We start from the raw sequence: 22,264 nt of genomic DNA on the forward strand, positions 1-22,264 counted from the left end.
CAGCAAATGGACCCTGACTGCTGTGGTTTTAGCTGTTCTGTCTCCTTCCTCTGTTGTCAGCTGTCACCTCACTGGCACCATGCTTTGTATTGTACCTGATCCATAGTAAGCACTTGGTAAATGGTAGCTACTGTTATCCTAATCTCTTCACTTATTTTTACAGATGAAGATATAAGCCCTAAGATTTTTAGTGAACAGAAAGTTAGAGGTAAGACCAAGGCCAAAAGCAGGCATCCTGATTCTCACCATGTTACACAGATCTTTTTCTGATACCCTGTATACTTAAAAAAAGAAAGAAAGAAATACTGAATCATTTAAATGATCATGAAGGGGCCGTTCAGCTCTATATAAGTCCCTTTTACCCTCTAAAACTGAAATATGCAAACATGCCTTCCCCTAATTCTATTCCCCCAACATTCAGTGGGCAGACCTAGTTCTAGAGACAAGTAACAAAGGGTCCGAAAGCCCTGGGAAGTTTAACTTTATGAACCATTAGAGCACCATTTGCTCTCTTACCTTAAACTTGTCAACTTCAGCTTTTGAACATGTTGCATGATAAGATAGCACCTGGTTCAGAAAAAAAGGAAAAGAAACTTTAATAATAGACATGATTCAATTTTCTGAAGTTCCCCTGGCTTAAAAATAAATTCTGCTCATGTATATCACCTTGACATAACAGTGAATGCTAATGCATGACGAGATATTTCCAGTAACAGTCTGTGACACAGATTGTCATCTGTGCAACTACAGTGGAATCTATTACAATGTGGAATGGAACAACAGCCCATGTTAAAGGCTAAGTGTTTTATATCAGGATGTTTTTATAAGTAGTTATTTTATCAAAGGGACATAATGTGGCTCAAGACCACAGTTCCCAAAGATGTGAATACTCGTCCTGTGAAATGCTTTGGGACACAAATAAATTAAAAGGTGTGGTGTGGGGGCTTCCCTGGTGGCGCAGTGGTTGAGAGTCCGCCTGCCGATGCAGGGGACACGGGTTCGTGCCCCGGTCTCGGAAGATCCCACATGCCGCGGAGCAGCTTGGCCCATGAGCCATGACCATTGAGCCTGCGTGTCCGGAGCCTGTGCTCCGCAACGGGAGAGGCCACAACAGTGAGAGGCCCACATACCGCAAAAAAAAAAAAAAAAAAAGGTGTGGTGTGTGTGTGCGTGCATGTACATATGTGCACAAGTGTATGTGTGTTTTTGTGTGCATGTGTGTGTGTACTGTGGCAGACACTGTAGCTTGCTGACTCAATTTCCATGTCTGGAAATTTTTATTGTACAGGAAAGATTACATTGTTATCTTGTTTACATTGTTGTATTTATCTGGTATTACATTATCTTGTATTACATTGTTATATTACATTGTTATGTCCAATCATCTGCAATGCTTTTTTGTAAGAGGATTTTATTTCCCTGTCCTACTGACAGCTTGTTATAGGTCTAGAGTGGAAAGGGAAAGAGAAATGAGGCTGGCCAGGGACTGCCCTGCCCCGGACTTCTTGTTTTGTAGAACAAATAAACTCACATTCGCTTGAGTCAGTATTGGATGTTATAAGGTATATGTACACACGCACGCACAAACGTAATGTATATATTATATATACGCTATCAGTCCCAGCCTTAATCTATACATATCTCAAACAAATAAATCTGAGAAAAGCTAATTCCCTCTTCAACTACCAACCTTAGGGAATCTCAGTGCATATTTGGCTCTGAAAAGCGAAGTAACACATTTTATTTTGTTAAACTCAGCATTTCCCAAATCTAGCCATAGAACTTCCTTTTAGGTACATACATTAACCTAGGAACATTCCAACCTGATAACCTATTGACCAAGGACTTTGAGAAACACTGACCCAAGTTATGTACCATCCGTGTGATAAAAGCAGGGCCACAGTGGAGGCAGTGTCTCACCGTGGTTAGAGCACAGCCTCTAGAGCCCGACTGCCAGGGCTCCACCACTTCCCAGCTGTGGGAGTGTGGGCCAGCATCTTCATAACTGAACAGATTTTGCTCTTTTGGTTCATAGTTTACCATGGTAAACTTTAGTTTGGCTGCCATTAAAACTTCTTACTGAGCTTCCCTGGTGGCGCAGTGGTTGAGAGTCCGCCTGACAATGCAGGGGACACGGGTTCATGCCCCAGCCCGGGAGGATCCCACATGCCGCGGAGCGGCTGGGCCCGTGAGCCATGGCCGCTGAGCCTGCGCGTCTGGAGACTGTGCTCCGCAGCGGGAGAGGCCACAACAGTGAGAGGCCCGTGTACCACAAAAAAAAAAACCCAAAATCTTCTTACTATTTTAAAAGTCTCTTTCTGTAGATTCAATCTTCAAAATTTATCTTTATTTACTTTACAGAAAAATTCCCCTGAAACTCAAAATCTCTGCCCCTGGGTGTTGCGCAGCCAGGCTTTTAGTATTTAAGGCATATTACCCACTCCCTTTTCTAAATGGACTTTGCTTACTTCCTTTATTATTATTTTTTTAAATAATAAAAGCTATTAACTTCACTACATTGAAACTATTTGAATGAGTGAAGCAATTATTACAGATTAAGAATTCTGTCCACTTAACATGTTCTTTTGTTTTGTTTGTCATTATTGAAGTGTAGTTCTTTGTATATTTTAGATACAAATCCTCTGTCAGATGTATGTTTTGAAAATGTTACCTCCCAGTCTGTGGCTTGTCTATTATTTTCTTTCTTTCTTTTTTTTGTTTAATTGTGAAAGGATTCCCACCATCTAGTTAATTTACACATCTATCACCTCACATACTTTTTTTTGGTGTGAGAGCATTTAAGTTCTACTCTCTTAGCAAATTCCAGTTATACAGCAGTGTCATCAACTATAGTCACCATGTTGTGTATCAGATCTTCAAACCTTATATGTCTTATAGCTGAAAGTTTGTACCCTTTTATCAAACAATTTTTTTCTTTTTGTTTAAGCAGTTTTATTTGTTTTATTTAAAAAAAAATTTTATTGAAGTATAGTTGATTTACAATGTTGTGTTAGTTTCAGGTGTACACAAAGTGAATCAGTTATACATATACATATATCCCAATTTTCTTTTAATGAACAAAAGTTTTCAATTTTGATCAAGTGTGAATTGTCAGTTTTTGTGTATTGTATTGTTTTATGTGTCCTTTCTAAGAAATTTTGCCTATCCTAATCCTAAAGTTGTGAATCCATACTTTTTGCTATCTTTTACAAATTTTATAGTTTTATAGTTTTGTTTAGGTCTATGATACATCTGAAATTAAATGTGTATGATGTGAGATTAAGACTTTAATGAAATAAATGCCTTGGTTACTTTGTTATGATTCTTAAATCTTCTGGAGCCAAAACTTGGAGCCAACATCATTTTGGAGTTCATTCTGAGATCTTAAGCCTCTCTACCTGCCAATCTATTAAGTCTAATGACAAACTGATATCATAATGGAATAATCATAGTTCAGGCATACAAAATAGAGTTGGGCAGCCACTGAGGATCTGGTCTCAGATATTTTCCTGCACCACTGAGAACTTGAACTTTCTGTGAACTATACCAAACCTAAGGACAGCAGCCATTTTAGAAACAACATCTGCTAGCTGGTCTCAAGGTTGTTCCCCTTTGTAACTACACAACCATTTTGGACCCCAACCAATCCTTGCTTAACAAGCACCCTTACTTCTTGCCAGTTCCAATTACAATTCTTGGTAAACAACTCATGTAACTAACTGTGGCTCCGCAGTTCTTGATTTTATAAGCTTTGTCCATTTTGTAGTCCAGTGGAACACAATTCGAGTGCTTCTTGAATCTGTGTCTCCTGGGCTGCAGTCCTAACAAACCCCCAATAAATGCCTCTTTATTTCAATCAGGTCTCCGTTTCTGGAAGTTTGGTTAACAAGTTCATAGGAATTTACATATTCCATGTAATTTGACCAAGTTAATAATAAGTTCTACCCTTTGAGTCTTTTTGCGCTGAGAGTTCTCATTTACTTTTGTAAAACTCTGAGAACCAGTAAAGGGAGCGGGAGAATGACCTCACACAAGAATCTCACAGCTACTTTCTTCTGAAAGAGTACAGCCTCTTGTGGATGAGCAGGGAGGAATCATCAGCTAATAAGCATACCTTGTTCCTGCAGGAGCAGGCCCTTTGGTAAACCGCAGTCTGGGAGGATGTAGCATTGCCCCCTCTAAGAATCCCTAGAAAGGCAACAAGCCAGGAAAGCTTGAGATTCCTCAAGACAAGGGGATTCTTGAGTCCTGCCACAGAATACTCTGATTTTTCTCCTTCTAAGCAGTTTCTGCTGTTTGGTCCTAAAGGGTTTCCTGGGATGCAGCAGGAAGATGGAGATGTTTCATTGCTCCAGTTACCCTCTGGATTTGCTCTACACGCAGAGCACAGCAATGGGAACCCAGCAATATCTGTACCCCTTTCATATAAACCATCGATGTAGCTATCACACAATCCTGACTAGATAGAAGTACACAAAAGTGATCTTGCTTAGCTCCTAGCTTCTTACAGTAGTAAAGTCTCTGATCAAATGTGATCACCTCACTGTTTTTAACAAGCGTCTACAAAGGTTGTAAGGACACACAGGACTTTTCCTCATCACCTGTGGTCAGTGATCACATCCCATTCACTCCTCAAACTGCAACAGTTTTGATTGTGCCCCCATAATTTCATTGAAACAGCTTGTATAAAGGTTTTCAGTTTCTTGCTACCAAACCCAAATCTTGCTGGACAAATCTGCCAATGTCTTTTGCAGCAATATTAAGCACAGGTGATCACTCTTGCCTTTTTTTTTTTTTTTTTTTTTTTTTTGGTGGTACGCGGGCCTCTCACTGTTGTGGCCTCTCCCGTCATGGAGCACAGGTTCCAGACACGCAGGCTCAGCGGCCATGGCTCACGGGCCTAGCCGCTCTGCGGCATGTGGGATCTTCCCAGACCGGGGCACGAGCCCGTGTCCCCTGCACCGGCAGGTGGACTCTCAACCACTGCGCCACCAGGGAAGCCCTCCTCTACTTTAAATGTAGAAGTTTGTTGGGCTCAGTCTCTCCTTCAGTGATGTCATACACACTCACGGCTTTATACATCACCTATAGGTTGACAACTTCCATATTTAGCCCTAATCTCTCCTTGAGCTTCAAACTCACATATTGTGCTGCTTACATCACTAACTTCCTACTTGGCTGACTCACTAGCATCTCAAATTTAACACATCTAAACATGCCTGTTGATTTTCCCATCTGTAGTAGGCAGAATGATGCTCCTTACCCCCTCATGATACCCACATCCCAATCCCTAGAACGTGTGCATATACTTATGTTACATGGCAAGGGGGAATTAAGGTTTCCAATGGAATTAAGGTTGCTAATCAGATAACCCTTAGATGGGAACATTATCTTGGATTATCTAGAGGAGCGTAATGTAATCACAAGGGTCCTTGTAAGTCAAAGAGGAAAGCAGGAGAGTCAGACTCATAGTGATGTGATGTGAGAAATATTGAAACTCCACTGCTAACTCTAAAGATGGAAGGGAGCCACGAGCCCACAAATGCAGGTAGCCTCTAGAAACCGGAAGCACCATGAAGGCAAGGATCAGATATGGTTTTGGTCGCCAGTGGGTATCCTGTCCCTAGGAGAATGCCTGATACTTAGTTGGCACTCAGTAAATATTTGATGAATCATGCAATAGAAAATAATCTTAAAAGAAAAGAATCTTTCTATTTCTTGTATGCTTCTCTGCTTCTATTATTAGTGGCCTTAATTTATGCCTTTTCCTCAACAAAAATCATAATATGTCCTAGAGCATAGACTGAACAGTGTAGGTAGGGTTGTCAGATTTAGCAAATAAAAATACAGGACCCCCAGTTAAATCTGAATTTCAGGCAAACCGTTAATAATTGCACTATTTGGGACATACTTCTACTAAAAATATTATTTGTTGTTGATCCAAAGTTCAAATTTCACTGGGTGTCTTGTGTTTTTATCTGGCAGCCCTACTTCTCCAAATTAAGAAGGCTAGAAACAAGTATGGAACACTCTGCACCATGTTCCCAAATATTCATGTTCCTCACCCAACCCCAACCCCACAGCAGTTCCCAGTGACTTTTTCTTCACAGCATTTTATCTGGCAATCCTACCGAATATCTCCAGTCTAGAATATTTTCAGCAATGCCAAATAACCTCATTAATCTAAAATCTGTGACAAATCTATAGATGCCATTGAAGGAAGTATAACAAAAACAAATCCTGATTACTTATAGCATAACCAATATTCCAAAGAGAATCATTACTCTGTGTGTGTGTGTGTGTGTGTGTGTGTGTGTGTGTATGAGTGACCATATGACACAGCTAATGACTAAAGATCAGGCAAATTTCTATGGTTGAGAATAAAATGACAAATTAAATAATTTATTTTTTTAAACTACTATTGTTGTTAAGCCCTTTTGGATAAGTTAAAGCTTCCTCCATGATTCCAGACTACATTAATTTTATAAGAATTTCCTCATAGGTTGTTAGGTTATGAGAGTTTAGCCATAACACACACAGTCACAAATTTTGTTTTGACAGCTAAATAAAATTTGTATAACATTTACATTCAAAAGTAAACAGCTGACCCACAGAGCACTTGACAAACATTAAACTTTCGCAAGAAAATGTCTATCCCAGATAGATTTATCTTTTGTGTCTGTATTAATTTAGAAAATATTTTAAAGTAAAATCTAGTGACTCAGTTTCACTAGATTTTACTTTAAAAGATTCTATTAAGAAATCTTTATAGTTCCAAAAATAAATCACTATTTGCAAAACCCTACCAACTGCAATTACCTTTTGGATTGAACTTGCTCCTAGCAAAACAAAGAAACAGAGGCAAGAAAATGTAAAATAAAGCAATTATCAGACTCATGCACAACAGAGTGAAGAAGTCATGTTTTTGTGTCGAGACTCCACAGCAGGAAAAGACCATAAACTACATTTCAAAAGAAAAACCATGAGCAGAGCTATGAAATAGGACCACTGTAGTAAGCCTTGCCCTCCACCACATGCAGTTCAAGACCAGAGCCAAATGCTTGCCTTGCAATCCCAGGAACTGCCCCTAAGTAGTTGAGGGCAAATCTCTCACATCAGTAGTATTGAATGTTAATTTATTGTGAATCTAGGAAGTCATTTGCTCCTGGAATGAGAAATGGACCATTACGAATGCTGGCTGCCAGGAGCACAAACATAAAGAACCACTTAACAAGGAGTAGGAATACAGACCTCGCTGAGGACCCAGACTGGCTGTCTCGGGCGGCATGAATATTTACTGATATGTTTATGGCTCAGGTGGCAAAGTGGCACTTGGTGGCACTTGGAAAGTAAACTGATAACAGAGTTAAGGTGGTCTGAAGTAAAATCTCAAATAATTTATATTGCTGAGCTCCAAAGAAGTAAAGAAACTTAGCAATCAGCAGCAGGCCTCCGGCCAAGGATGGTGACGAACCACAGCAATGAAAAGTCAATTTACCTGGGATGACATGATGGAAGTGCTAACTGAGTGAAGAAGCATTCTCCAGGATTTCTTAAGAGGACAGTAGGCTTCAAAGACACTGCAACTGAACGAATGCAGAGAAACTGAGAAATCATCAGTTTCTACTGTCAAATATTTAAGAAACTGCCTGCTGTTTAATGGAATGAAATGTTTCAAAAAGGTAACTTCAAGTAAGTGCATCTGCTGTGTGATCTGTTATTACACCCTTTGGATTATATCTGTCATAAAACATATTTTTAAAATTCTAAAAGCAACAAAACCTTTTTGAATTTAAAGGAGAATAAAAGATAACAGCAGAATCTGGGGTAATAAACAAAACAGTCAATTGTCAGGATGACTTTAAGGTCAGCTGCTTTTTAAATACTACGTGCAGGAAACAAGGGCCACACTTGTAGTTCATATCAACATATATTTATGGTGTACCTACTATGTGTAAACCATTGTGATAGATATTTTGGTCTTCTTTTTCCCATACTGGCAAATACATTTTATCGGAGGCCTCAGTTTTATTTGATTGTTGGTAGTTGTATGAAGCACTGTGCTGAAAATGATTGTTGAGGCTTAAGGAGGAGCTCAGCAGGAAGGTACGCTGTGATTGATTAGTGATGTCTTCCATAGGCACTGGGGAGGGAAGAGTGGTGGCATGTGTACCATGTATTTGCAATCACTGAAAACATCAGAATATAAGAAATGACCCTCTGGATCAAACTAATTCAGACTCTGTTGATGAAAAGTGATGCAAAATATATTTTGAGAAAATCATGGATGTCTAAATTTAAATGATTAGGGATACACCTAAAACACAGATGTACTTTTGATTGTCAATTTTATTTTGTATTAGGTAAAATTTCTACTGGCAATAAACCTATTAGCTCTGTAGCCAGCCACTGGCCCTCTGTGATATAAGAGAGAGTGACCTTCTCAGGTAAGAGGCTAAAAGTTCTCCATTTGACCAGTAGGACAAGCTGGTAGAAGGTATAAGAAAGTACAATTACAAGAAAGTACCAAGTTCTTACTGGGTCCATCTTCTTAGGTATTTAAAATAATTGTCTTGGTTTTTGAACAAACAGGCTTCCTGTTATATGGAAACAGGAAGAAAATAAAAGCATCTATTAAATTGTGTTTAGGGGGATATGAGTAAAAGCAGTTTTCCAAAGAGCTTCTTGTACTGAAATCTATCTTGACAAGAGTGTCCCCATATAAAAAGAGTTCTAGGGTAATATGAGACCTGCCCATCTTGCCTGGATTCTCTGTTAATTAATCTTCTTGACAGAATAGACATGCCATTTTTACATTTCACTCAAAGATACGGAGTCAACTTCTCCAGTGGTTTGAGAGAGGCCTCAACTTAGGATGAGAGACGGATTCATCATTTTTTCACCCAAAGCAAAGATTTAATTTAATCATTCTATGTCACTACCAGATTAAAATGTTAATATTTGTAATCACACTCCAAATTTCAATCTAATTTTGAAAAGTAAGCCCTAAAAATACTGTCATTATTATAAACGTCACCCATTAGCTAGAATATAATGACAACACTAGAATATAATTCTTTTGGTAGCTACCCAAACTATCTTTCACTCTTTGCTCATAAGTTGTTAAACATTGGTACTTGTGCACTTTCCAGAGGATAATGTTATCTTGTATTACATAAATCCTGAAAATTAACAGGTACCCTGAAACTACATCCAAATTATTATCCATGGCAGATCAAGAAGGCCACACATTCTTTGACACTCTTCCCATGAGAAGTGGAGTCTACGTCCTTTCCCCTTGACTCTAGGTGGGGTTCATGACTGTTTCACTAGTAACATAATATGTAATAGTGATGCTGTGCCAGCCTTAAGAGACTGGACGCTTCTATTTCCCAGCCCTTGAAACATTCTCTCTCGTAGCTCTGAGCCGCTGTATATAAGGCCTATTTACCCTGTGAGAAGTTCCAGCCACATGGAGAGGCCTGAAGGATGAAATGCCAAACACAAGGAGAGAGAGGTCAAGGAACACCACGAAGCCACATGTGTGAGTGATTGAAGAAGCCATCTCAAAATGCACTGTCCAGTCCCAACCACCCCAGCTGACCCATGTGGATCAGAGATGAACCACCTATCCCGGCCATTTTGGAATTCCTGACCCATAAGACCAGGAGCCTTTTGTGTATCTTAAGACACTAAATTGCAGGATAGTTGGTTAAGAAGCAATAAATAAACAACATCAACCTTCAACAGGGCTTGCCACCCTATGCCATCCACAGATTTCTGCAATTCAGGTGTCAACTGAAGCTTGTCTTTCAAAATCTAGGTAAATTGGTTTGAACCCTTAAAACTATAAAAGGCTGTGGAAATTCAAAGCCTTTTTCAAAATATCTGCAAATTCCTGGCAGGTTTATATTCTTACCTTGACCTTCAAGTTCTTATGTATTCTTGTACTGTATCTGTAATATAATCACCATATAAAAATGTGAAATTCAACTCCGCTTCCATTTCCACAAAAAGATCCACTCACACCAAGCGTTCATGAGTTCAGCAGATCTTGAAGATTTTTTCTTGTTCTTTTCTCCCTCTCTTCCTTCCTCCTTCCTCCTCTCCCTCCCTCCCTTCCTATCTTTCTCTCTTTCCTTTCTTCTCTTTTTTTCTCTCTTTCTTTCTTACTGGAAACAAATGATGACATGATTTCCAATAAAATGTCAGCCACGCCATTCTCAAAACATCTCTTGGTCCTTCCACCAATGCGGCATTTCACTGACCATTGACCTTATAACTTTTAGCCTCTCTTCATTTTTCTGGCTTCTCTCCAATATAACCTTCCTTTTAACTTTTTCTCCCCTATTCCTCCATTTCAAATGTAAAATAACACAATTATCTCCCTTTCTCATATAGAATGGTTTTCCACACCCTCTGGTTTCTGGAGGTGGTCAAAATCTATTCCTTCATATCTTTACTATCCCACGAGGGCTTGTCAAGGTGCTTCCCATAGAATTCCAGTGCCTAAGTTAGATAGTATGTCGCCCACCTTCTTACACTTTGGGAGTTCTCATATGTCTCTTAAGCCGTTCATTAGCTCAGTGGTTCTCAAACTTTAGCATGCATCAGAACACAGATGGCTAGGCCCTGCCTCCAGACTTCCTGGCTTAGTGTATCTGAGGTGGGACCTGAGAATTTGCATTTTTAACAGGTTCCCGGGTGAGGCTGATGCTGCTGGTCTGGGGACCACACTGTGAGAACCACTGTTCTAATTCCCATCCATGGATTCCAGGTTAAAGATGTCTGGGTTAGAGGGGAGGTTATCAGCTGGATGTTGGTATGAGCAGAGAGGAAAGAAACAAAGTTGTTTGGGTCTTCTCCCAAATCCCAGTATGATTTGAATAGCTCTTTTTAAGAGGTTTAGAAATGTTTCCTTAGTTTTATTTTGCTAGTTACAGTTTTCATAACTATCTTTCTTTTCATTTCTGAATCACGTTGAAAATAGAGATGAAAAATGTTGTGAAATTAGTTTCAGTGCATATGTTTAGAACACTTTGGTTTATGAAAGCAATTTGGTAAAGATCCTGCTTAAAATCATGTCATCATGTAAGTCAACTCTCTGACACTTCTGAGCACAGATATCAGAATTCATCCCCTGAACTGCACTGGTTTGCAGAATGACCTCATTCTCTCCTTGTCTGTAGGGGTCAGTCAGTAGTAGTCCTTGATTTTGCTTATATAGATTAACTGCTTTATGGATTATCTATAGCATTCTTAAGGCAGGCCATTTCCTTCCATTTAGTAGTTTTGTTTTGTTATTTTTTCACCACTTGGTACACCAACATTAGGAAGCTGTATAGCTTGTTGGTTGAGTACAGGGGCTTTGGAGTTAGACCACTTGAGGTCATAATCCTGGTCTACTAGCCCTGTAACTGTGGCTTAATTATCTAACCTGAGCCTCAGATTCCCCATCAGTAAAAGGCAGGAAATATCTGCATTTTCCACTCATATTTCACTGGCTGGAGCAAGTCCCATGGCTCCATTTAACTTCAAGGGAGTGGAAGGTGTAACCCTACCATGGACTCAGCAGGGGCAGAATCAGAAATATTTTGTGATGAACTCTAAACATTACCACAATGGTTTAGGCAGTCAAACAGCAAGTTGTGTTAGAACTGTTTTTGAAATCAGAGCAAATGAGTCCAATATATGAACTCTAGTATATGGATTTTACGGTGTTTGTTCAACTTTTGCTTCTTTCCTGATTCTCTTCTGTATTTCAAAGAGTTGTATTTGGTAGGCAGGCTCTCCAAATAAGTGGGATTATAGTATATCCTTATTAAATTCTCTATATTTAACAGATACAGTACATGTAGTCTATGGCCATTAAATACTGTTGATTTGACTAAACACACTTTGATACCTACTGAAGAAAATTATAATAAGTGAAGGATTATTACTGGGTTATTTCTGTTCCATAACTTTTAGAGCTGCTTAGTTACTAATTTCAATCATTTCAATGTCCTTAGGGTGAAAGAAACAGCCTATTTCTTTTCAAAAAGTTGCACGTGGCAATAATTCTTCTAATTTTTAAAAAGTTTTTAGTTGTCTCTCATAAAAGATCTCAGCCATTAACACTTAAATTTAAAAGGTTTTTTTGATTAATTCTTAGTGTTATCCATTAAGACTCTATACCTATGCATATTGGACTGTAATTTATAACTGTTTCAAAATAAATGTTCCTTTCTCACAGTTGCATTACTCTCCACACTATGTGTTAAAGTGAGGCTGTTTTTCTTAATTATGTAGGTTATTAAGTATATTAATGTTTCACAAATGCTTTTCTAATGAACTCCTTGCTTACTTGTTTTTTTTATTTGTTAATAGCAACAGAGGAAAATATAGCATTCTTTTGGACTAATTGAGCAACTTGGATTAGTTATTTCTGTTTCTAAAACAACTATAATATGTGTCAATGATTTTTTCAAATCTATAATTTAAGTATTTGGAACCATTAGTGATCTGATTTCACTTACTGCCATACTTCCAAGTAGCCCATTATTGAATATGTATATATATTTATTTTTTGTACCTCTCCCCTCGTGGTTTTTGTATAATCAACAAGGCTACCACGGTTGATGATTTGGGAGAGAGATACCTTGCTTATTTGCATTGATTATGCAGGAACACCATGGAGAACTTTATGTTTGAAGCAGCGTGATTTTGCTGGGAGCTCCCCCTGGACATATATACACTACCAAACGTAAGGTAGATAGTTAGTGGGAAGCAGCCGCATAACACAGGGAGATCAGCTCGGTGCTTTGTGACCGACTGGAGGGGTGGGATAGGGAGGGTGGGAGGGAGGGAGACGCAAGAGGGAAGGGATATGGGAACAGATGTATATGTATAACTGATTCACTTTGTTATAAAGCAGAAACGAACACACCATTGTGAAGCAATTATACTCCAATAAAGTTTTAAAAAATAAATAAATAAAAGGAATAAGAAGGGACCGGGCCTTGTTTGGGCCACTGTCAAACTGACTGGGGCCACAAGGGCAACTGGTTGCCATGGAGGAAAGGTAAGTCCAAAAGTAAGACTGAAAAAGGGCAACTTTTAACCTGTCTGGGCAAGGTTGGTGGCTACAGAGATCAGATTAGATTTGAGGGAGTAAGTCAGGGCATAGCATCCATGCGGTTGAGGTGTCCAGATTATGAATCATCTATTCAATGAAGAAATATGAATTGAGGACTTGCAAAACATTCTCTGACATAAATGGTACCAATGTTTTCTTAGGTAGTCTCCCAAGGCAATATAAATGAAAACAAAAATAAACAAATAGGACCTAATCAAACTTATAAGCTTTTGTACAGCAAAGGAAACCATAAACAAAATGAAAAGACAATCTACAGACTGGGAGAAAATATTTGCAAATGGTGCGACTGACAAGGGGTTAATTTTCAAAATATACAAACAGCTCATATAACTCAATAACAGAAAAACAAATAACCCAATCAAAAAATGGGCAGAAGACCTAAATAGACATTTCTCCAAAGAAGACATACAGATGGCCAATAGGCAATGAAAAGATGCTCATCATTGCTAATTATTAGAGAAATGTAAATCAAAACTACAATGAGGTATCACCTCACACCAGTCAGAATGGCCATCATTGAAAAGTCTACAAATAACAAATGCTGGAGAGGGTGTGGAGGAAAGGGAACCCTCCTACACTGTTGGTGGGGATGTAAATTGGTGCAGCCTCTGTGGAAAACAGTGTGAAGGTTCCTCAAAAAAACTAAAAATAGAGTTGCTATATGATACATCAATCTCACTCCTGGGCATATATCTAGAAAAAACTAAAATTCAAAGAGATATTGATACATGCATCCCTATGTTCATAACAGCACTATTCACAATAGCCAAGACATGGAAACAACCTAAATGTCCATCGACAGATGAGTGGATAAAGAAGATGTGGTGTATACATACACACAATGGAATATTACTCAACCATAAAAAATAATGAAATAATGCCATTTGTAGCAACATGGATGGACCCAGAGATTTTCATACTAAGTGAAGTAAGTCAGAAAGAGAAAGACAATACCATATGATATCACTTATATGTGGAATCTAAAATATGACAAAAACGAAACTATCTATGAAAACAGAAAAAGACTCACAGATATAGATATACAGACTTGTGGTTGCCAAGGGGGGATGAGGAGGTGGGAGAGGGATGGATTGGGAGTTTGGGATTAGCAGATGCAAACTACTTTATATAGAATGGATAAACAACAAGGTCCTACTGTATAGTACACGGAACTATATTCAAAATCCTGCAATAAAGCATAATGGGGAAGAATATGAAAAAGAATATATATATATATGTATAACTGAATCACTTTGCTGTACAGCAGAAATTAACACAACATTGTAAATCAACTATACCTCAATAAAATCAATTTTTAAAAATATCTATTGAGGACTTAATTGTGCCAAGCACCGTGCACATGGTCCCTGTCTTAATGGAACTTCTGTTTTAGCAGTAGAGACATACACTAAACAGGCAAACATATGCATTGAAAAATGGATACAAAGTCAACTAGCAAAATGCTGAAAGAGACCGTGGGGGTGGGCGGAGTGTGGGGAGGTGGCAGGAAAGTGGGTCAGAGACTCCCTCTCTGAGATGGTATTTAAGCCAAACCCAGAAAATATAAAGGAGCTAGCCAGGACAAGGGGCAGAGGGGAGGTATTTTGGGAGGAAGGCGAAGTTGCTTGGAGGGCAAAGTGAGTGAGGTGGGGAGACTTGAGGAGGCAGGGCTGGGCAGAGGCCAGGCCATCCAGGGCCTTCTAGTCCAATAAAGGATTTTACTGTTGTCAATGGGATGACACTGAGGGATTTGGGGCAAGAGACTGGCTGTGACCTGGGCAGCCCCTTATGCACTCCTCCTCAGTCACACCCCACTCCAGACGTGACCACCACTCCCACTTTCGAGGTATTCTTCTCCTTGGTATATTACGTAGTTTTGCCTGTTCCTCAACTTAGAAAAGCAGATCCCCATTACATGTAGAACGTGACCCTGTGGAGGATGGATTGGAGGTGGACAAGAGTGGACGGGGAGAGAGAACGGTGGCTGGGCCAGGACAGTGGAAGTGGAGACTGAGATCTGTGGAGACAATGCACCAGGATCTGGAAAACAGAGCCCCATCCAGGGAGAAAGGACCAGAACCATGGAAGTGCTCAGCCTTTGTCTTTGTCTTTGTGATGCTTAGACAACTGTATTGCTCGAGACCCTGGCCACCCAAGTCCCAGCCTGGGCCCCACGCAGTGAAGGGTTCAGCTCTGGCCGTCTTGTGCTGTAGTCCACCTCCTTGGGGAGGAAAGTACCTGGGTCCCAGGGGGCCATGTCCACCAGACTATGTTCCAGGTACCTGGGATCACCAAGACAAAACTCCAGGTACCCCAGAATTTCCCCAGGCACCCCACAGGCCCCAGCCCACTGCCAGGACCTGCGTGGGCTTCTACCCCAGATTTGGCCTCCTCTGGGTACACGTTTGTGGGGCTGTGGACAGAGTCTGGAATGTGCAGACTGGGGGGTTCACACATATGTACAAACCCAGCACAGTGCGGGGAGGGGATGGGTTGTAGAGAGAGGCAGGCAGCAGGTAGTTCCTGGGTGTGATTTACCATCTTTTGGAAGCAGCATCCCCTTTCTGCTCCCTGTGTTACAGCACTATCAAGCTACTCAGCATCCAGATACTGAGTGAGATACTAAGTGAAGGCCAGTTTCTTACTTAGTCGAGTATAAACCTGGTTTCAAAGGCCAGTGTTTCACTACAGAAGCAGGCAGGCTCAGGCAGGGCTGCTCCTCTGAGGAACACTGTTCTCTCTCACTCTGTGGAGTAATCAACCTGCTCCAACTGACCCAGGCTCAGCATTTGCTTCTGTCAGGATGGAATTAAGGACTGTGTTGCTGCAGCTCAACACAGACCCAGGCTATCACTCCTAGAATCTGTGCTGTAGAACCAAAGGCATTACATCAGAAAGGAACAGTCTGCTTACTGATAAATAAGGTAGTAACTTTCAGTGAAGCAAAAGAGGAGGAGGACAATACATTTCCAAGGTCCTTTATTCAACTTGATCTTTTAAATCAACTGGCTTTTCTTCATTATTTGTCCTTAACTGCTGTCATCACTGTCTCATGAACCAGAAGAGACCTTTTACTTTGGCTCTCTGCTCACTCCCATCACAGCTGGTCAAGGGCTCCAGTGGTAAATGCAGTCCTGCAATTGATAGGACATTCCCTAAAAGACACCTGGCTGCACAATCTGCAAACGTGGCTCCTTCAAATGTACAGACTAAGCTTGAACCCTTTGGCTCTGCTTCTAGCTGTGCAGTGCAAGCCACAAAACCTTTCTCAGCAAGTTTCTAAGACTTCCTGAGCCCTAGTTTGCTCATTTGAAAAATGGTAATGATACTGTCTACTCCATACTGTTTTTTTTTGTTTTTTTTTTTGCGGTACGCAGGCCTCTCACTGTTGTGGCCTCTCCCGTTGCAGAGCACAGGCTCCAGACACGCAGGCTCAGCAGCCATGGCTCATGGGCCCAGCCGCTCCATGGCATGTGGGATCTTCCTGGACCAGGGCACGAACCCGTGTCCCCTGCATTGGCAGGCGGACTCTCAACCACTGCGCCACCAGGGAAGCCCCTACTCCATACTGTTTTGGTGAAGGTTAAATGAAATATACATATAACTTAATACAGTGCCTGACACTTGATATTTAATATTTATAGCATTTTAAAAAGTACCAAAGAATAACATAACAAAAGGAGAAGAAATAATAAGAATGTAAATTAATGAAAGAAAAATGTTTAAACAAATAAGCCAGAACAAGTTACCATGGGGACTATTGTAACTTACTCCAAACATCCTGTGTCTGGGAACTCTTGTCCAGGATCCCAAAGCACCTTCCTGAGACCACGGTAGTGGTGGCAAATCATTTGAACGTGGATCTGATTTTGGAAAACCAGCAAATATTGCTTAACAGGAAATAAAATGAAAGCATGGCCAACTTTTTGTTAAAAAACAAAGTATGACTATGAAGTACTGAGATGAATTTTCTCTCTATAGCTGCCAGAATGATCCCTCTAAAATGTCAAACTGATCATGTGCTTCTCCTGCTGAAACTCCTCCAATGATTCTCCACGGCCTTCACAATCAAGTCCAATTCCTTCCAGTAATGCAAGCACCTTGGTGATTGGGTCGCTGCTACCTCTCCAGCCTCAGGCCCTGCCTCTGCCCCTGGTGTGCCCTTCACTCAGGCTGTACTAAGGCAGCCGAAACAGCAACTACCTCAGCCCTCCATGCTTCTGCCACAACCCTCCTGCCTGGAGTGCGCCCACTAGTTGTCTTTCAAGATTGTAGAGCTCCCTGACACCCGTCACTCAGAAGTTACCTTCTCTACAAAGCAGCAATGACTGAACTTTCTGATTTAGATGCCCCTCCTCCATGCTTCTCAACCTGGTACCCACCTCTCTCCTGGAACTCATCACCCTGTATGGCAACCACACTGTCACTTGTCTCTATCCTCCACTACAAAATTACTTGAAGTATTGTACCATGGCTTATGACGTTTACATATTGTCTGTCATGTTGTTTTGGTGAGACATTAAAAAGTACGAGGTATGAATGTATATACCTCAGGGTTAAGTGAGTTCTTGGCACATAATAGGTAATACATTCATTACAATAACAATTATTTCTTGCAAACCTCACAGTTTCCATTAAAGGGTTTCAGAGTTAATGATGATAAGAGTTAGTTAAATGATGATAGGATTATTAGAAGAAGTGCACAGGCTCCTCAGATGACTATTTTTGCAGGGAAGCGCCACTTGCTCATATCCATGCGTTCTTTGTTAAAGCTTACTGGATTCTGGTATAAAATGATATAAGATAAATGGGGGTGATCTTCAAGATGGCAGAGGAGTAAGATGTGAAGATCACCTTCCTCCCAAAAAATACATCAAAAATACATCTACATGTGGAACAACTCCTACAGAACACCTACTGAATGCTGGCAGAAGACCTCAGACTTCTCAAAAGAACAGAGGCCAGAGGGCGACCTACATTCAGAAGCAGGGCCAAATCCAAAGCTGAACCCCAGGAGTAGTGAGAACAAAGAAGAGAAAGGGAAATTTCTCCCAGCAGCCTCAGAAGCAGCGGATTAAAGCTCCACAATCAACTTGATGTACCCTGCATCTCTGGAATACCTGAAGAGACAACGAATCATCCTCAAATTGAGGCGGTGGACTTTGGGAGCAACTGTAGATATGGGGTCTGCTTTCTGCATCTAATTTGTTTCTGGTTTTATGTCTATCTTAGTTTAGTATTTAAAGCTTGTTATCATTGGTAGATTTGTTTATTGATTTGGTTTGCTCTCCCTTTTATATATATATATATATATTTTCTTTCTTTTTCTCTTTTTGTGAGTGTGTACGTGTACGCTTCTTTGTGTGATTTTGTCTGATAGCTTTGCTTTTACCATTTGTCCTAGGGTTCTGTCTGTTCATTTTTTTTTTTTTCAGTATAGTTTTTAGCGCTTGTTACCATTACTGGATTTGTTTTCTGGTTTGGTTGCTCTCTTCTGTCTTTCTTTTTTTAAATTACTTTTTTAAAAAATTTATTTTATTTTATTTTATTTATTTATTTATTTGTTTTTGCGGTACGCGGGCCTCTCACTGTTGTGGCCTCTCCCATTGTGGAGCACAGGCTCCGGATGTGCAGGCTCAGCGGCCATGGCTCACGGGCCCAGCCGCTCCGCGGCATGTGGGATCTTCCCAGACCAGGGCACAAACCCGTGTCCCCTGCATTGGCAAGCGGACTCTCGACCACTGCACCACCAGGGAAGCTCTATTTTTTATTTTTAATAATTTTTTTAAAAGTTTTTATTCTAATAATTTTATTTATTTATTTATTTATTTATTTATCTTTCTTTAGCTCTTTATTTTTCTCCCTTTTCTTCTGAGCCATGTGGCTAACAGGGTCTTGGCTGGGTGTCAGGCCTGAGACTCTGAGGTGGGAGAGCCGAGTTCAGGACATTGGTCCACCAAAGACCTCCCAGCTCCATGTAATATCAAATGGCAAGAGCTCTCCCAGAGATCTCCATCTCAACGCTGAGACCCAGCTCCACTCAACGACCAGCAAGCAACAGTGCTAGACATCTTATGCCAGACAAGTGGCAACACAGGAACACAACCTCACCCATTAGCAGAGAGGCTGCCTAAAATCATACTAAGTTCACAGACATCCCAAAACACACCACTGGACGCAGTCCTGCCCACTAGAAAGACAAGACCCAGCCTCATCCACCAGAACACAGGCACCAGTCCCCTCCACTAGGAAGCCTACACAACTCACTGTACCAACCTTACCCACTGGGCACAGATACCAAAAACAACAGGAAGTACGAACCTGCAGCTTGCAAAAAGGAGACCCCAAACACAGTAAGTTAAACAAAATGAGAAGACAGAGAAATATGCAGCACATGAAGGAGCAAAGTAAAAACCCACCAGACCAAACAAATGAAGGGGAAACAGGCAGTCTATCTGAAAAAGAATTCAGAGTAATGATAGTCAAGATGATCCAAAATCTTGGAAATAGAATGGAGAAAATACAAGAAATGTTTCACAAGTACCTAGAAGAACTACAGAGCAAACAAACAGTGATGAACAACACAATAAATGAAATTAAAAATTACCTAGAAGGAATCAATAGCAGAATAACTGAAGAACAGATAAGTGACCTGGAAGATAAAATAGTGGAAATAACTACCACAGAGCAGAATAAAGAAAAAAGAATGAAAAGAATTGAGGACAGTCTCAGAGACCTTTGTGACAACATTAAATACACGAACATTTGAATTATAGAGGTCCCAGAAGAAGAAGAGGAAAAAAAGGGGACTGAGAAAATATTTGAAGGGATTATAAAAGAAAATTTCCTTATTATGGGAAACGAAATAGTCAGTCAACCCCAGGAAGCACAGAGAGTCCCATACAGGATAAATCCTAGGAGAAACATGCCAAGACACATATTAATCAAACTATCAAAAATTAAATACAAAGAAAAAATATTAAAGCAGCAAGGGAAAAACAACAAATAACGTATAAGGGAATCCCCATAAGGTTAACAGCTGATATTTCAGCAGAAACTCTGCAAGCCAGAGGGTGTGGCAGGACATATTTAAGTGATGAAAGGGAAAAACCTACAACCAAGATTACTCTACTGAGCAAGGATATCATTCAGATTCAACGGAGATATTAAAACCTTTCCAGACAAGCAAAAGCTAAGAGAATTCAGCACCACCAAACCAGCTTTACACCAAATGCTAAAGGAATTTCTCTAGGCAGGAAACACAACAGAAGGAAAAGACCTACAATAACAAACCCAAAACAATTAACAAAATGATAGGGCTTCCCTGGTGGTGCAGTGGTTGAGAGTCCACCTGCCGATGCAAGGGACACGGGTTCGTGCCCTGGTCCGGGAAGAACCCACGTGTCACGGAGCGGCTGGGCCTGTGAGCCATGGCCGCTGAGCCTGCACGACCGGAACCAGTGCTCCACAATGGGAGAGGCCACAGCAGTGAGAGGCCCACACACCGAAAAAGAAAAAAAAAAAAAAGAAAATGATAATAGGAACATACATATCAATAATTACCTTAAATGTAAATAGATTAAATGCTACAACCAAAAGACACAGACTGGCTGAATGGGTACAAAAACAAGACCCGTATATATGCTGTCTACAAGAGACCCACTTCAGACCTAGGGACACATACAGACTGAAAGTGAGGGGATGGAAAAAGATATTCCATGCAAACGGAAATCGAAAGAAAGCTGGAGTAGCAATTCTCATATCAGACAATACAGACTTTAAAATTAAGTACTATTACAAGAGACAAAGAAGGACACTACATAATGATCAAAGGATCAATCCAAGAAGAAGATATAACAATTATCAATATATATGCACCCAAAGTAGGAACACCTCAATACATAAGGCAAATGCTAACAGCCATAAAAGGGGAAATCGACAGTAACACAATCATAGTAGTGGACTTTAACACCCCACTTTCACCAAAGGACAGATCTTCAAAACTGAAAATAAATAAGGAAACACAAGCTTTAAATGATACATTAAACAAGATGGACTTAATTGATATTTATAGAACATTCCATCCAAAAACAACAGAATACACTTTCTTCTCAAGTGCTCATGGAACATTCTCCAGGATACATCATACCTTGGGTAACAAATTAAGCCTTCGTGAATTTAAGAAAATTGAAATCATATCAACTATCTTTTCCAACCTCAACCCTATGAGCCTAGATATCAATTACAGGGAAAAAATCTGTAAAAAATACAAACACATGGAGGCTAAACTACTACTAAATAACCAAGAGATCACTGAAGAAATCCAAGAGGAAATCAAAAAGTACCTAGAAACAAATGACAATGAAAACACAATGACCCAAAACCTATGGGATGAAGCAAAAGTAGTTCTAAGAGGGAAGTTTATAGCAATACAATCCTACTTCAAGAAACAAGAAACAGCTCAAATAAACAACCTAACCTTACACCTAAAGCAGTTAGAAAAAGAAGAACAAAAAACCCCAAAGCTAGCAGAAGGAAAGAAATCATAAAGACCAGAGCAGAAATAAATGAAAAAAATGAAGCAAATGATAGCAAAATCAATAAAACTGGTATTCCGTGGTGGCGCAGTGGTTGAGAGTCCGCATGCCGATGCAGGGGACAGGGGTTCATGCCTTGGTCCAGGAAGATCCCACATGCCGCGGAGTGGCTGGCCCCATGAGCCATGGCTGCTGAGCCTGTGTGTCCACAGCCTATGCTCCGCAAGGGGAGAGGCCACAACAGTGAGAGGCCCATGTACCGCAAAAAAAATAAATAAATAAAATAAAAAATGAAAAAATAAAACTAAAAAAGAAAGAAAGAAAGAAAGAAAAATAATAATAAATAAAATAAAACCTGGTTCTTTGAGAAGATAAACAAAATTGATAAACAAAATTGACCATAGCCAGACTCATCAAGAAAAAAGGGGGAGATTAAATCAATAGAATTAGAAATGAAAAAGGAGAAGTAACAACTGACACTGCAGAAATACGAAGGATCATGAGAGATTACTACAAGCAACTATATGCCAATAAAATGGACAACCTGGAAGAAATGGACAAATTCTTAGAAAAGCACAACCTTCCGACA

The 22,264-nt window shown here is 40.1% G+C and overlaps 1 protein-coding gene across 1 annotated transcript in view; it reads right to left on the reverse strand.

Annotated features, from left to right (window-relative positions):
* The window catches only part of PDE11A (phosphodiesterase 11A), a 440,483-nt gene that overhangs the window by 147,167 nt on the left and 271,052 nt on the right, over positions 1–22,264 (reverse strand). Inside the window, exon 10 of the mRNA XM_060106356.1 lies at positions 517–567. Coding sequence (XP_059962339.1) covers positions 517–567 — 51 coding nt within the window. The remainder of the gene's footprint in view (positions 1–516; positions 568–22,264) is intronic.

This window comes from Mesoplodon densirostris, chromosome 8, assembly GCF_025265405.1.
Source record: "Mesoplodon densirostris isolate mMesDen1 chromosome 8, mMesDen1 primary haplotype, whole genome shotgun sequence".
NCBI lineage: Eukaryota > Metazoa > Chordata > Mammalia > Artiodactyla > Ziphiidae > Mesoplodon > Mesoplodon densirostris.